The sequence below is a fragment of the Lutra lutra genome, chromosome X (assembly GCF_902655055.1).
Source record: "Lutra lutra chromosome X, mLutLut1.2, whole genome shotgun sequence".
Lineage (NCBI taxonomy): Eukaryota > Metazoa > Chordata > Mammalia > Carnivora > Mustelidae > Lutra > Lutra lutra.
In genome coordinates this window covers 48,421,935-48,436,776 of record NC_062296.1, presented here as the reverse complement: position 1 = coordinate 48,436,776, position 14,842 = coordinate 48,421,935, and the positions used below count along the sequence as shown (strand labels likewise).

General features: G+C 37.7%; 1 protein-coding gene across 6 annotated transcripts in view; it reads right to left on the bottom strand.

Moving 5' to 3' along the window:
- Positions 1 to 14,842, bottom strand: part of HDAC8 (histone deacetylase 8) — a 220,539-nt gene that overhangs the window by 155,499 nt on the left and 50,198 nt on the right. For all 6 annotated transcript variants that reach the window (XM_047716009.1, XM_047716010.1, XM_047716012.1 and 3 more), the window contains one exon: positions 2,977 to 3,089. In XM_047716009.1, the coding sequence (XP_047571965.1) occupies positions 2,977 to 3,089 (113 nt within the window). The remainder of the gene's footprint in view (positions 1 to 2,976; positions 3,090 to 14,842) is intronic.

Here is a 14,842-nt window from a genome sequence, read left to right as displayed (position 1 = left end):
TATTCAGAGAGTCCATTTGTAAAATGGAAGGACTATTAGCAAATTCATGTACTATCCTCTTTTATACTTCAAATAAAGAAACTGTCGCTGTGTTTACTTAATGTTTTCAGTCTTCATTAGAGGCCAAAAGAGACCTTAGAAAAATAGTAACTGTATTTGTGTATCACAGGTCTGTTTGAATTTCCCAAGCCTTATGTTTTGCCCTAGGGAGGCAGTTAAAACCAGTTAAAGGCTCCAGGCACAAGGCATTAAGTAAACAAAATAAAACAAAACAAAACATATTAAAATTGCATTTTAACTTAGAAACTGAAGTATAAACAAGGACGATTCATAAAAATCCTGATTATTTCTTGATCCAGAAAGGTGGTACCAATTTATCCTTCTATCGGTGGTGTATGAGGAGGGTTCCCATTTTCTCACACTCTGACTAGCAATGGGTGCTATTATTATTAAACTTAGGCAGAAAATAGGATCTTGTTTAAGTTTGCGTTTCTCTGAGTGTTAGTGTGTTGAGGACCTTTTCGTATGTTTAGTAGTTCTTTGTATCTCCTCTCATGGGAAATGCCATTAGGTATTGTTAGCAAATCATACTTTAAAAAAGGGACATAGACAGATAGGTGGAGGGTTATGGGGCTTGGTGTGAAAGAGAACAGTGGTTAGGTAAACAAAAGAAGGTGAAAGAGAGTGAGGACAGGCTAAGAGTGCTGGTGAAGCCACCACAGGATGCTGGTTATGGAATCATGGGAGATTTAAAATAAACCAAATGTGTAAGAGTTTGGAGGCAGGGCAGAGGTCACTGGAAGGGAGGTGCTGAAGAGGGGAAATAAACTGAAATGAAACACACCATAAAAGTTGGCTAAAACAGGAAACTCTAAATGGTGTAGAAATAACATTGCAAATGGAAAGAACGGTTTCAGGTGACAGTCATTTCATTCTTACGTGGTTCAATAGAGTTGATTCTATTCTTGAGCTCTGATACTAATAGTTTGAATTTCATACTCATTCATTCATTCAACAAATATTTTACTGAACCACTGCTATATGCATAGTTCTGTTTGTTCAAGCCATTGTGCAGGACAGAAAGAAGTAAACAACTTGATCTCTGCTCTGGAGGAACTGAAAGTTTCTATGGGAGGAGAAGACATAGACACATTAAAGATTTAACTAACAATACAAGACAATATATAATTAAATAGCAAATCAGCGATATAAACAGTACAGGACTTGAGGAGGGGAGAGAACTTTCGGGCTGGAGTGGTTAGGGCAATTGTGCTACTGTTGGAACTTGAGCTCCTGGACAGAACTTGGAGGAAAAAGCAAAACTAAGTTAGGAAAGAATAATGCAAAGTCAGGGATGGGGGCAGGAGCACTGAGACCTGTCTCACTGAGTGGAGCAGCCTGGACAGCAGGTAGTGAGCGAGAAGACTGGAGAGAAGAGGCAAGGTCTCTTTCAGGCAGGCCTCAAAAGACAGGGCAAAAAGTGTGGACTTTACCTCGAGGAGCATTGCTTTTTAAAGTGTGGCCTGTGGACCAGCTGGACTGTGGCTAAAATGTAGCTTCTTGTGTTTCGTAACCAGACCTACTGAATCTGAGTATCTGGTGGATGTGGTCCAGGAATCTGCATTTTAAAACAAGCTTCCCGGTGTCACCACGCTACATATGTGAGTTTGAGAACCAGTGCTACAGGCCAAGGGTTGGCCAACCAAGGGGCTATGTGGCAAATATTTTAGGCTTTGCCAAGGCTTCATGGTCTTGATTGCTTTTTTTTTTCCTTTACGACCTTGTAAGAATGTAAAAAATTTAAAATAAAATAAAATAAGATAAAATTCTTAAATTGCTGGCCATACAAAAACAAGCCATCGGCCAAATGTTACCCTTGTTAGGGGCAATGAGGAGCCTCTGAAGGTTTTTGAGCAAAGGCTGTGTTCGGTGTTGGCGGAGTATTCACATATTCAGTGGGCATGGTTCTCAGAGTGGTATGTTGGTTGTTTTAACTCTTTTCTCTGTTACCTTTAATTTTCTGTCACCATTCCATGGTAGCATCCATCTAGATGAACTCCTTGGGGAGGTCTCCCCCACAATTTCTTCCTTCTTTTTCTGTTTTGGCAGGAGAGCTGATCCTATCCTCTGTCATATACTATTCTTTTCCTCACTTATGCCTTGATTATGTTAGTTTGTCTCCAAAAATCCCTGGAAACAGGGAAGCAGCAATCACTGGTGTGGGGGAGAGGAGGGAATATCCTTAATTAATTTTACCAGATAAGTGTTCCTAGGTCAATGGAAACATGGGTCACACACAGGATTTATTAAAGAAACAGCAAGTGGGTAACTGTCCCTGAAGCTCTACATTCTAGATGGAAAGTACATAGGAGGGCTTGGGTTACACCCTTCTGGTGGAATCTTCTAAGGGGGCATTAATGGTCTGAGGCAAGTCAAGATTCTGCTGCTGTTAAAAGTTACAGGAGATGCCCTGAGTTTGTGCAGCACTAGATATTTCGACATTACAAAGAAAGTGGCACAGATTCTGTTCACTGCATGAGTTGATATTCCTGTTGGTGAAAAATTCAGAGTGTTAGTCTATCATACACTCATTCAATCTTAAGAGAAGGAACGAGACTGTCAGCTGTAACTGCCAATTTCACTTAGAATCTATGCAAGGGGCCTGAGGGAGGTTACTGAGCACTGAGTATACACTGGACGAGATTCCCACTTCTTAACATTCTCTACTGGAGAACTTTGCTGGTGGAGGAGAAGGGAGGGGAAATCACAGGAACCTGGTATTCTAAAGCATCTTGGTCAGCATAGGAGGAATTACATTAGTTAGAAGAATCTTTCTTCTACCTACATTAGGATTCTCAATTAGAAAAATTTCAATTGCAACAGGCATTTCTTCTTCTACCAGTCGCCTAGAAGCAGCTTTACTGATAAAAACCTTCTGTCCTAGCAGCAAAGCACCTTTGAAAGTGAAGGGCTTACCATCTCCATGGTGCAGATCCAAATCCACATAGAGAATACGGTCAAATTTCCGTCGCAATCGTAATATTCCCAGGACAGCATCATTGAGATAACAAAACCCAGATGCTTCATCTCTGTAAGAAAACAAGTTGCTACAGCCAAGAGCCAAAAGCAATCCAAGGGAGTCTTTACAGCCAAGGATCTAACTCCTGAGATCTATTCCCTTACAATTCCCCCTTCTTTTAAGAAAAACAAAAATCTACCTACACAGATTACAGAATAAAATGGCTCAGAATGATCAGAAGATGGAGTGTTTGGGTAAATTACACATTCAAGTTGATTGGTAACATTTTCCAATTTAGGATCTCAGATTTTCAAAGAATTAGAATATTATAACTATATTGGACAAAATAGCACTTTTCTCTAATCATTCAGGAATGATTGTAAAAACCTGGGGTACCCTGGGGTCATCATGATGAATGCTGATTATCACTTATAGGACTTTAAGAAAGCTAGAATCTAGAAAGGGCTTTGAAGATCATCTTGCTCAGCCAGATGTAGAAGATGATGGAGATTGGAGTCTCTGTACTGAATCTATGACATAACCTAGAAGTTGTTTCTTTCTTGTTTGAGTAAGTTTTTGCACTTGTTGCTCATAAAAGCTGAGTGTAGAATGTACAAAAGCATAACCTCCTGGGCGGCATGTGGTTGCCTTTCGGTAAATGTGATTATTACAAGAAGACTAAAGCAGCCTCCTCTAAAGCTACTGTTTCCTTCACTAAAATTGTCTTCAGCGACTTCACTGGTGTCCTTTAACTTTTCCGCTATTGGTGATACCATGTCACTTTAACCTCTTTTCAACATTAACCTACTCTTTTATTAAAGAGTGACCTACTTTTATTAGCCTACTCTTTTTTATTAAGTCTTATTGAGTAAATGTAAAAGAGCATTCTTTATCATCAAAAGTGTATTACAGTTTATTTTTAAGGCCTCATCCTAAATGCTTCAATCTCTTCAGCTTCCACAGACATTTTAAATACTCAGCCCATCTTCCCCCCAAGTTCTCCCTGATAATTTGACTTGAAATAGAATTCTAAGCATGAGCATCATTTAAAATAGCATTTTCAGTACTATGAGATTGTAAGACCTTCATAGTACCTACAGAATGCATAAACTTCTTCATGAAATCTCTTCCATAATAACATTTCATATTCTGAACAATACCCTGGTTCACAGGCTGAATCAATGAGACACGTACATTGGCAAGCAGGAAGTTGGTAGAAAATATCACTAAACATTGATTTTTCTCATGAAAGTGAACTCAGTGATCACCTAGCAAAAAATAGCTTGGCCTTAGATATGCAACCAGAAAGAAACCAATATGAGAAAAAGATTTGGCCACCCATAAATTCTCTGTAAATAAGAGTTAAATATGTGACTTTGAAAGTTCCTGGATGCTGTTTTCCAATCATGAAAAGCTTACATTTTATAAGTCTACTGTCTTAGCATATCAAAAAAGAGAAACATCAGTAACTTTTGGATAGGTGAGATGGGACATTAAGTGTTAGGCAAAAGAGGAGTGTACAGCATAGGGAATGCAGTCAATAATATTGTAATAACTTTGTATGGAGACAGATTGTAACTTATTGTGGGGATCGTTTCGTAGTGTATAGAAATGTTGAAACACTATCATATATACCTGAAACCAACAGAACACTGTATGTCAATTATACTTTAATAAAAACTAAATAAATAAAGAGGAGGGAGGAGGGGAAGAGGAGAAATGCAAATTAATACAGCACATACCTCTCCCCTTCAGAGCCCACAGTTAAGTCAGGGAGACAAGTCATAAGCACAGAAAAAACCAAAAAACAAACAAGGCAAGCAGAAATAATACAGTATCTAAAGAAGAATACCAGTGTCTCTAAAAACCTCCTGGCCCCCTACCTTTCCTCTGAGATGTTATTTGTTACTGATCATCCTCTCTATGACAATAGCTTAGATAATATTAATAATGATGATGTCTATAATTCAGAAAGGCCTTTGAATGTAATATTTTCCTAATATGTTCTTAAAGGAGCTCTATTCTCACTGGATTATAGAAATAAGTGCTTAGATAAATAGAATATTCCTAAAGTTCCCAGAAAATAAGGAAATTAAACTTTGAATACTTTTAATGTGCCAAAAGAATATTCCTATAGAAACAAACTCAAATGTTTTAAGAATTCAAGTTGGCATAATTTAGGTAAATCTTTGGCAGACAAGACTGATTTAATAAATTTGGTTTACTAAAATCAGTTATGTCTTTTCTAATTTATCAGGGTTAAGTATAATATACATGTAGATTTTTATTCTATTTGAGTATATTCCTCCTAAATTTATACAGGTTTACTAATTAAATGAGCCAACATTACTTCTACTTAGTATTTGAGACTATGACAAATGTAAATTTGTTCAGCCTAATTGAGTCATTATTCTAAGGAACTTTATTGCAACAGCAATTATGTTTTGTAGTACGTCAGCTTGAAGATAATTTACAAGATCTTTAAGTAACTGAAAACTTTGGACTGATATTAAATGAGTTAATTAATGGATATTCATTAGATACCTAGGATCATTTCTAACTAAGAGAATGCATTAATTACTAAGCATAATTTTGGGTTTATATGCTTTTGCTTCTTTATTTTTACATGCTACAGAGAAACTGTGTATTTGGGTCTGTTAATGAACATGTTCTTTTTGGTCACTTATATAAGTTGTACTATAAAGGATATGTATGCATACAGAAAATGGTAGAAGACTGACAGAAAGGGAATTTTATTTGTTGAGATCAAAGTTGGCTAAGGTTTGATGAGCTTATTTATCAGATTTCCAAAAAGAACTTCACTATCAAATATTATATACTGCTACAAAACTAGAATTTGGTTTTCTCTTTGCTAAAACATATTTTTTTTTACATTATTGGTCTTCTCTTAATAACAGGTTGCAAAGGTATTGCTTCACTAAGTAATCCTCAATAACAGGCTGCAAAGGTTTTGCTTCACTCTTTAAGTAATCCTCTTCAATAAAAAAGATTTTGTGTTTTACTAGAATAAACTTACATGGGTTATGCTCACTTTCTTATGGCCTTGATTACTTAAGAAAGCAGTCTTCTTACTTAGGAAAGAGATGAGGTTCTTTTTCTTTCTTTCTTTCTTTTTTAAAAAAATATTTATTTATTTATTTGTTTGTTTGAGAGAGCTGGAGAATGAGAGCCTGAGAGCACGCCAGTGGGGGCAGGGAGCAGAGGGAAAGGGACTGCGCTTAACAATGGAGCCCACTGCAGGCTCCATCTCAGGACTCTCAGAACATGACCTGAGCCAAAACCAAGAGTCGGTTGCTTAACTGACTGAAACACCCAGGCGCCCCAAGATGTGGTTCTTCATGGTCATATTCCCTCCTACATTTATGTTAAAAATCTTTTATCTTGGTTTTGGTTAAGTAGAGAACCAAATACCATTTTTCAGTAATCCATCATCTTATCTTGATTGAATCCCAGAAGGCCCTGGAAAATCACAAAGGATTTGTTTTCACCTTATAAACAGAGCCGTGCTAGTAATAATTGTCTTTATTTGATACGTTACTATTGATGAGATGCACGGGAAGAGTTGCCAAATCAGAAGAGATGCTCAGCTTTCCCTGGGGTAGACTGGTATTAGACAAATTATTAATATAAATATTTCAGAAATTGTATGTTGTATAGGAAGTTCCTAAAGACCCATCAATGTCCTCACTAGCAATGATTTGTTTCTATTTGTCAGAGTCCTTATGCTGCTTTGTCAGATTTTAGATGACTACAGTATAGTGTTTTCAGTTGTAATTTAAAAATTTTTAAAATGTTAACTCGGTTTCAACTTTTCTTCTTTATTGTGAATCTCACATCTGCTAGGCCATTAGTTTCAATTGGGGGGTTCTCAGCACTTACCTATGGAATTTTATTAATATATAGATGTTTAAGACCTATTCTGCTTAACTGAATCTAACTTGATATTTTTGATATATTTTGGGGGATATTCTAACTGTATGCTCAGTATATTCATGATATATTATATCAAGATTATTATAAGTTACATTTAAGGGTTTTTTAGGTTTTTTTGTCTCTATAGGGATTATGTTCACCCATTTTTATAAGTTAGATATAATACCCTTTCTTCTTTGAAAACAGGGTTAATCATTATGTTTATGGACATTCTGTCTAAAACCTTTTTGGGATTCACTTTTATGTTGTTTTTCATGCCACAGAAACAACTACATGTCCTTGTCAGTTGCATTATTGTTCTTGTAATGAAGTCTCATCAGATCTTTCATTTTTAAAAAGGATCAGTAGCAAGTTAACCAAAGCTTTTGTACGTCTTTTGCTACTTACAGATGGTTTTGTGTATTTTCATCTGATGTCCCTGAGAGCACTTGCAATCAGGTACAAGCTAGAGTGCTTCATTCTCAACAAAGAAAGGTTATCTCAGAGCCCCATGGAAAATGATTTTGCCAAGTATCGAGTACAGGCTTTTTATGGTATAGTTGAAACAACTTTGAGACCGTATCAACGAACTGAGTCAGGATTTCAAGAACTCTAGTTGACAAGTAGACGGGTTAGTGAGACCGCTGATGCAAGGTCGAGTGGAACAAAAACTAATTACACAGACCTGAATGAAACTGATGAGGGATGATTATGGATTTTGTTTAGAATACTGCTGATGTTTTAAAGCAGACAGACCCATAAATACAGAGAACAAACTGATGGTTGCCAGAGGGGAGGGGTGTGGGGATGGGCAAAATGGGTGGAGTGGGAGGTACAGGTTTCCAGTTGTAGAATGAATAAGTCAAGGGAATAAAAGGCACAGCATAGGCGATAGAGTCGATGATGTTGTTCGGTGACAGATGGTAGTAGCTAGGCTTGTGGCAAGCAAAGCGTAACCTATGGAGTTGTGGAATCACTAAGTTGGACACCTGAAAGTAATGTAACATCACAGGTTAACTATGTTTCAATTAACACAAAGAATATTGCTGATGTTTTAATGTTCTATTTTCTGGATGCATAAGGGACTTATTTCTTTTTTTTTTTTCTTGCGCTATCTGTAACTCATAATAATTTAGCAAGCCATGCTTTTGCAACAGAAATAACACACTTATAAATGATACCTCACTGCCCCTGCCTGAGCCCTCCAGGATTCAGAAACTCTTGTCAAGCATTCTTATTTCCAGAGCTATATAATTATCTGCATAGGCTCAATAAGAATGATCTGTCCTACCTGTTATCAGCACATGATTGGAAACATTGGTTATATAACCAAGGCCGTGCCTGGAATGTCCTACTTGCCAATGATGCTCACTGAATCAGAGATGATCAGACACTTTTAAGGAACTAAATTTGGCTTTATTGAGCAATGCATACAAAGTCCTCTCAGGAAGACTAGCCTGGTACCTGGTACCTGGCTTACAGAGTTCCCAGTCTTAGAAGCGAGTAAGGAAGGTTACTTCCTGGCAAGCCCTGAAAGCTTAGGATGTGTTGGAGACCCCAAGAAGAGAGGAATTGCCCCAAATTTATAAACACCGCAGATAAAACCTCCTTAGCTTGGGTTCCTAGCTTTTTTTTTTTTTTAAGATTTTATTTATTTATTTGATAGACAGAGGTAATGAGTAGGCAGAGAGGCAGGCAGAGAGAGAGGAGGAAGCAGGCTCCCCGCCAAGCAGAGAGCCGATGCGGGGCTCGATCCCAGGACCCTGGGATCATGACCTGAGCGGAAGGCAGAGGCTTTAACCCACTGAGCCACCCAGGCGCCCCTTGGGTTCCTAGCTTTAACATGCTTTAAAAATTTCCAAGTGAGATTTCTTATGAAAACTTCCAGCAAAACAAGCTTAAGAAGGTCTAAATGGTAAATTGCCATTCTTGCTGCACCTTGGTAAATAATCAGGCTAAATCTGATGAGGCCGATTTTTTATTTTAAAGTATTTGTTATTGAGGTGAAATGTACACAATATTAAAATCACCATTTTAAAGTGTATAACTCAGTGGCATTTAGTACATTCATAATATTGTGCAACTTCCACCTTTATTTAGTTCTAAAACATTTTCACACCTCAAAGAAAATCTTGCACTAATTAAGCAGTCATTCCCTATTTTTCCCTCCCACTAGCCCCTGACAACCAGCAATCTGTATTCTGTCCCTACAGATTTACCTATTCTGGACATTTCCTGTAAGCGACATCATACCCTATATGATTTTTTGTGTCTGGCTTCTTTCTCTTAGCATGTTTTGGGGGTTTGTCCATGTTATAGCATGTGTCAGTGCTTCATTCCTTTTTAAGGCTGAGTAATATTCCATTGTATGTATAACCCACATTTTGTTTATACATTCATCTGCTGATGGACTTTTGGATTGTTTCTACTTCTTGGCTCTTGTGAATAGTGATGCTGTGAACATGTGCGTACAAGTGTTTGAGTACCTGTTTTCAATTTTTTTGAATATATACTGAGGAGTGAAATTGCTAGGACATATGGTAATTCTATGTTTAACTTTTGAGGCCAGCCAAGCTATTTTCTATAGCAGCTGCATCATTTTACATTCCCACTGGCAGCATACGAGGGTTCCAATTCCTCTACATTCTCATCAACACTTGTTATTTTCTGTTTTGTTTTTTCAATTCTAGCCATCCCAGTGGGTGTGAAGTGGTGTCTCATTGTTAATTTGATTTGCATTTCCCTGGTGACTAACGATGTCAAACATCACTTTGTATGCTTGTTACCATTTGTATATCTTCTCTGGAGAAATGTCTATTCAAGTCCTTTGCTCATTTTTAAATTGGGCTATCTTTTTGTTGTTGAGCTGAATGAGTTCTTTATATATTCTGGATACCAGACCCTTATGATGAACTAAAGTTCATCAAAATTGATGAACTTCAATTTATCTATTTTTTTATTTTGTTGCTTGTGGGACCAGCCTTATTTTGAGTTCAAGAATAATCTTTCTTTGAGATTATCTCTGATAAAAAGGAATGTGACTGTTTAGAGAAATTTTGTGTTTCAAAGGAAAACTCACCTACAGCACACCATTCCAGGTTATCAGAAACTATTATCTCTGAGCTATCATATCTTCATAAACTGCAGGTTCCTGATGAGTATGCAAACTTTGTCATCTCTGGTAGAGATATAATTGACTTCCTTCCCCATGTGGAAGAATCAGTTTTGGTATCTACTTGGAAATTGGACTGGACCTTGTCACCCTGTCCGAATTGTTTATCCTTAACCAAATTTTCTATTCTTCCACTGTTCTTCAATATCTGGCTAATATCCTCCAAATGAACTTTTCCAATTTTTCTTCCTCCCACCTGACTTGAGTCACCAAGAACTAAAACTTGATGGCCCAAGTCCTTGTGTTGCCTTATAGCTTCGTCTCTTCTCTGGGATCTGAAGCAGTTCTGCAAGCTAAAGCCCAATGAGTTGATATAAATCTGGAAGAACTGGTCACCACATCAGACCATGTATGACTGGAATTCTCCTTGAACAAGCTGCCACCTAGAACATGAAGGCTGTCTGAGGAAATGCTCAGGTCACGCATGTCCTTCTATGAGAGGTAACCTAGACTCCGGACAGTGTCACCAAGAACACTGACATCTTTGCTCCATGAGTGGTACTGCAAAATGGATTTTTCTCCATTGGTGTCTTAGAATTCACTTGACTGGTTACCTTCAGATTTTAATTCTTGGCTGCCTCTTTTGTGTAATAGAAGCTTTTATATTTTTTTTTCCATTTTAGTTTTCCCTCTTTTAAGATGTCTGAACTCCAAACCCTACAACAACTGACTTTTGCAAGTACCTCTCAACAGATGGTTCATCTGGTTTTAAAGGAGCAGCACTAAGAGTGCTCAAGAGACTATTTCTTAGACCCTGCTTCACCATACTCAGGAGGGTTACCATTGCCTCTGAGTTGCTTGGCGATAATACTCGCCTCGAACAGTGACATTGTTGAAGTTTATCTGAGCCCTGTGCTTCCCAGAAAGCAGTGATGTTTAAGAACCTTGGCCCCTTTTGTTTTCTAGGAAAAGGTGAATTGCAAGATACCATCCCACCCCAGCACATTATTCTAAAATAGGACTATTCTAAAATTTCCCAATGACTCCCATAAGACTTGCAAGGGACTCCCTTGTTTACCTGTCTCTGTAAACCCCAGGCTCCCTTACACATCACAAAATATCTTTGAGATATTTCTCATTAATAAATGTTCTCCTTATTGCAACAGCTGAATAAAATCATTTCCTCATTGTGCAGGGCATTTCTCTTTCACATCAGCAACACAAATGTATTCAGAGGCTAGACCAGGTTCAGCAAACATACTTCTGAAAACTCTTGAGAAATGTGTCTGCAGCATTGTGGTTAGGAAATTTTTAAAAAGTAAGCTCTACACCCAATATGGGGCTCGAACTTATGACCTGAGATCAAGAGTCATATATTCTACCAACTGTGCCAGCCAGGCACCCCAGGCAATATTTTTTTTTTCCTTTATCAGAAATATCTAGCTTCTTAAATGCCCTGGTGAACTGTAAACTGTGAAGTCAATTTTTAAGAAAAAGCACAGGGCCCAGTCAACTGTATTTACTTACATGTATTTGCTGTTTTTATGTCCATTAGGCCAGAGATCAAGGATGCTTGGATCATGAATGGTATTAAGACATTTTTTTAAAAACATCATGTGGCTACCTCACCCAGGCAGAGCCAGATACCTGCACTGTTCAACAGCTGCACTGTTACTGGCAAAGATTTTGCAACTTCTTTTTTTTTTTTCAGTCCTGGTATCAAAATTCAGCATCATAGATATCCAGGGTTTACTTATTTGGCCCTTCCTATTTTCTCTTTTAGTGTTAGCATAACTCTTATAATTCTTGACTTTCATTATAGCTATTTTGGAACCAGCTGGGAGTATGGTTTGGCTTTTCTCTGTTGTTGGCATATAATAAAAATAACAGGCAACATTTATCAAGTGATGATCCTGTGCCAGGAACTGTCCTAGGTGCTTTCAATGTGTTAACACAATCAATTCTCACAGTGGCCCTGTGAGGTAGATACTATTATTATTTCCATTTTAAAAATGAGGAAACTGAAACAGGGAGATTAAGTATCTTGTTCAAAGTCACGTAGGTAGGAAGCAGTCGGTCTTGAATTTGAGTTTCGGCAGTGTGGCTCTTCTGCATATAAGCTTAATCACTTTGGTAAACAGCTATGATATTCTTCTATCAACATTTGTTGCTTTTCCTCTCCTTCATAATTTCTTTTACCTCTCCTTCATGCCTATTTCTGTCTTCATTTCATTTATAATGTTGCTGAAATTAGTCTATCAAGTCAGTTTTCTCCCACCTCTTCGTCTGTCTTTCACGCACCACTTTACTACTTTTTCTGCTAGCCTCTCTCCCCTTTGCCATTTTCTGACTTGAATTTAAAAGCTTTTTGGTCAAAAAAGGAACCACCACAGATCCTTCTAGTAGCAACTTTTCTTTCTAGATTTCTCCTACAATATCCCACCAAACTTTAATCATTTCAACTTTCAGGTTATGTGGATTTGGGACAATTTTTTTTTGGGGGGGGGACAATTTTTTTTAAATCCCCCCCAAAGGCAAGTAAACGACCATGGCCAAATTTGTACCAGTTGACTTTGTGGTGGTCCTCTCCTCTATAAACCCAATTTAGCTACTGTCTTAGCACCTTTGGATTTAGAAGTTATACAGGAATATGTGTGAAAAAGGATTAGGTCAAGAAGGCTCTACTTGTTAATAGAAACAAATCCATTAACTGTGTGACAAAACTGAAAACGTTATCCAGGAAATAAAATAAATGTGACAGCAGCTAATTCTACACAGTTCTCACTCTTTCCACATCATTTGGCATGATAAGCAGTCTCTATTAAAGACAAATGAAGGCTTGGGAGAATAGAAATAAGGTAATATTTGCCTGAAAATGAATCAAGAAAAGGGACTATGAATTCATTATGGTGAAAAGTGCTGGAAGGCCACTTTCAGAATTCACAGAGCACATTTCCCTTTGGATAATTATATATTCCAAGGTAAATGAATGGGAAAAGTGTAAAGCAGTACTATTTACCACTAAGAACCTTAGCTAGATTATAAACAAAACATAACATTTGCACTACAGAAGAGTCAAAGTGGTGAGTAAGTCCCTGATAATTGATGTAAGATTAATTCCGTTGGGGAATAAATTGAAGAGACAGGTCAAGATGAACTCAATCCACTTGTTTACTTTGAACATGCAAAGTCCCATTTTTTGGATCTAAACTTTTTAGCACAGTTTTCTCTGATGACATAGAATTTTCATGTTCTAAACTATGGTTTTATTCAGTAAAGTATAGATTAGCAAGTCAAAGTCTTCACTTGGCTAGTGAATTTTTCTTTTATATCACTCTGCTTTCAGGGAAGGAAGTAAATGAGAGGAAACCAAACAATTTCCCAAAGTAATTTCTCAGCATATACCCCAGGTTCAGTCCAGATTTAGTCAATATCTGGAACTTTTGGTGATCTTATCCAAATAGAATCAAGGGTGCAGAAAAACTGTGTAACTCTGAGTGCTATTAGCAAGATTCAATCAGGTCCATTCTACTGTGCTTACTAAGGCAGAAATCTATAGACACATTTTTTTAAAGGTTGGAACATAAAGAATAGCATGGAGGACATTAGGAGAAGGAAGGAAAAATGGTGGGGGGGATCAGAGGGGGAGATGAACCATGAGAGACTGGACTCTGAGAAACAAACCAAGGATTTTGGAGGGGAAGGGGTGTGGGGTTGGGTGAGCCTGGTGATAGGTATTAAGGAGGGCAAGTATTGCATGGAGCACTAGGTGTTATACATAAAAAATGAATCATGGAACACTACATCAAAACCTAATGATGTACTGTATGGTGACTGACATAACATAATATAAAAAACAAAAGCTTAAGGAATATGTATAAAACAAATAAAAAGGCTGGTGCAACTGTTCCCTAAACCAGAGAGTTGATTAACCAGAACATTCCATTCCTGAGCATTCTGGTTAATCAAAAATATAACCTTTTACTTTAAGCTCTCAATTAATGGACTTAAAAGCCTCAATGGTTTAGACATCAATACTGAGTTGAGGAATTAAATGTACTCTCTTCCTCCACAAGAAAAATAACATTTTATGTAAAACTGATGGAAACCGTGCCTGCTCAACCTTTCCAGTTAAATAGAAAAAACACAAAAGCACTGGCAAAGCAGCTGTCTCAGGCTTAATATATATGCATTTGTATTTCTGCACCTGGTCTTGGCACACAAGATGAGTGTCTCAGGAGCCAAAGACTTTATGTGCTTGCATCCCCAACCTACGTAATACACCCCATTAAATTGGCTGGAGTTTATATTAGGTGTGGATAGGAGGAAATGCCATTCTGCTCAGTGAACTGATCACAACCTCTGCCGGATCAGGAGAGAGAGAAGAGTGCTTGCTTTAAAAATTCAGGGAATGCTTTTCAGACTTTCTGGCTTCTGCTGATGCAAATCCAGGGTAATTTTTTAAAAAAAGATTTTATTTATTTATTTGACAGATAGCAAGAACTGGGAACACCAGCAGGGAGAGTAGGAGAGGGAGAAGCTGGCTTCCCACCGAGCAGAGAGCCCGATGTGGGGCTGGATCCCAGGACCCTGGGATCATGACCTGAGCTGAAGACAGACACTTAACAACTGAGCCACTCAGGTGCCCCATACGGTAATTTTTTGACATACAAGAAAAACATATGGGAGCTCCTCAAACGTCCTTTTGACTATAGGATTAATGACCAATTTTACCATGTATTACTGAAATTGTTCAAAACTTGGACTGAAAACACCTA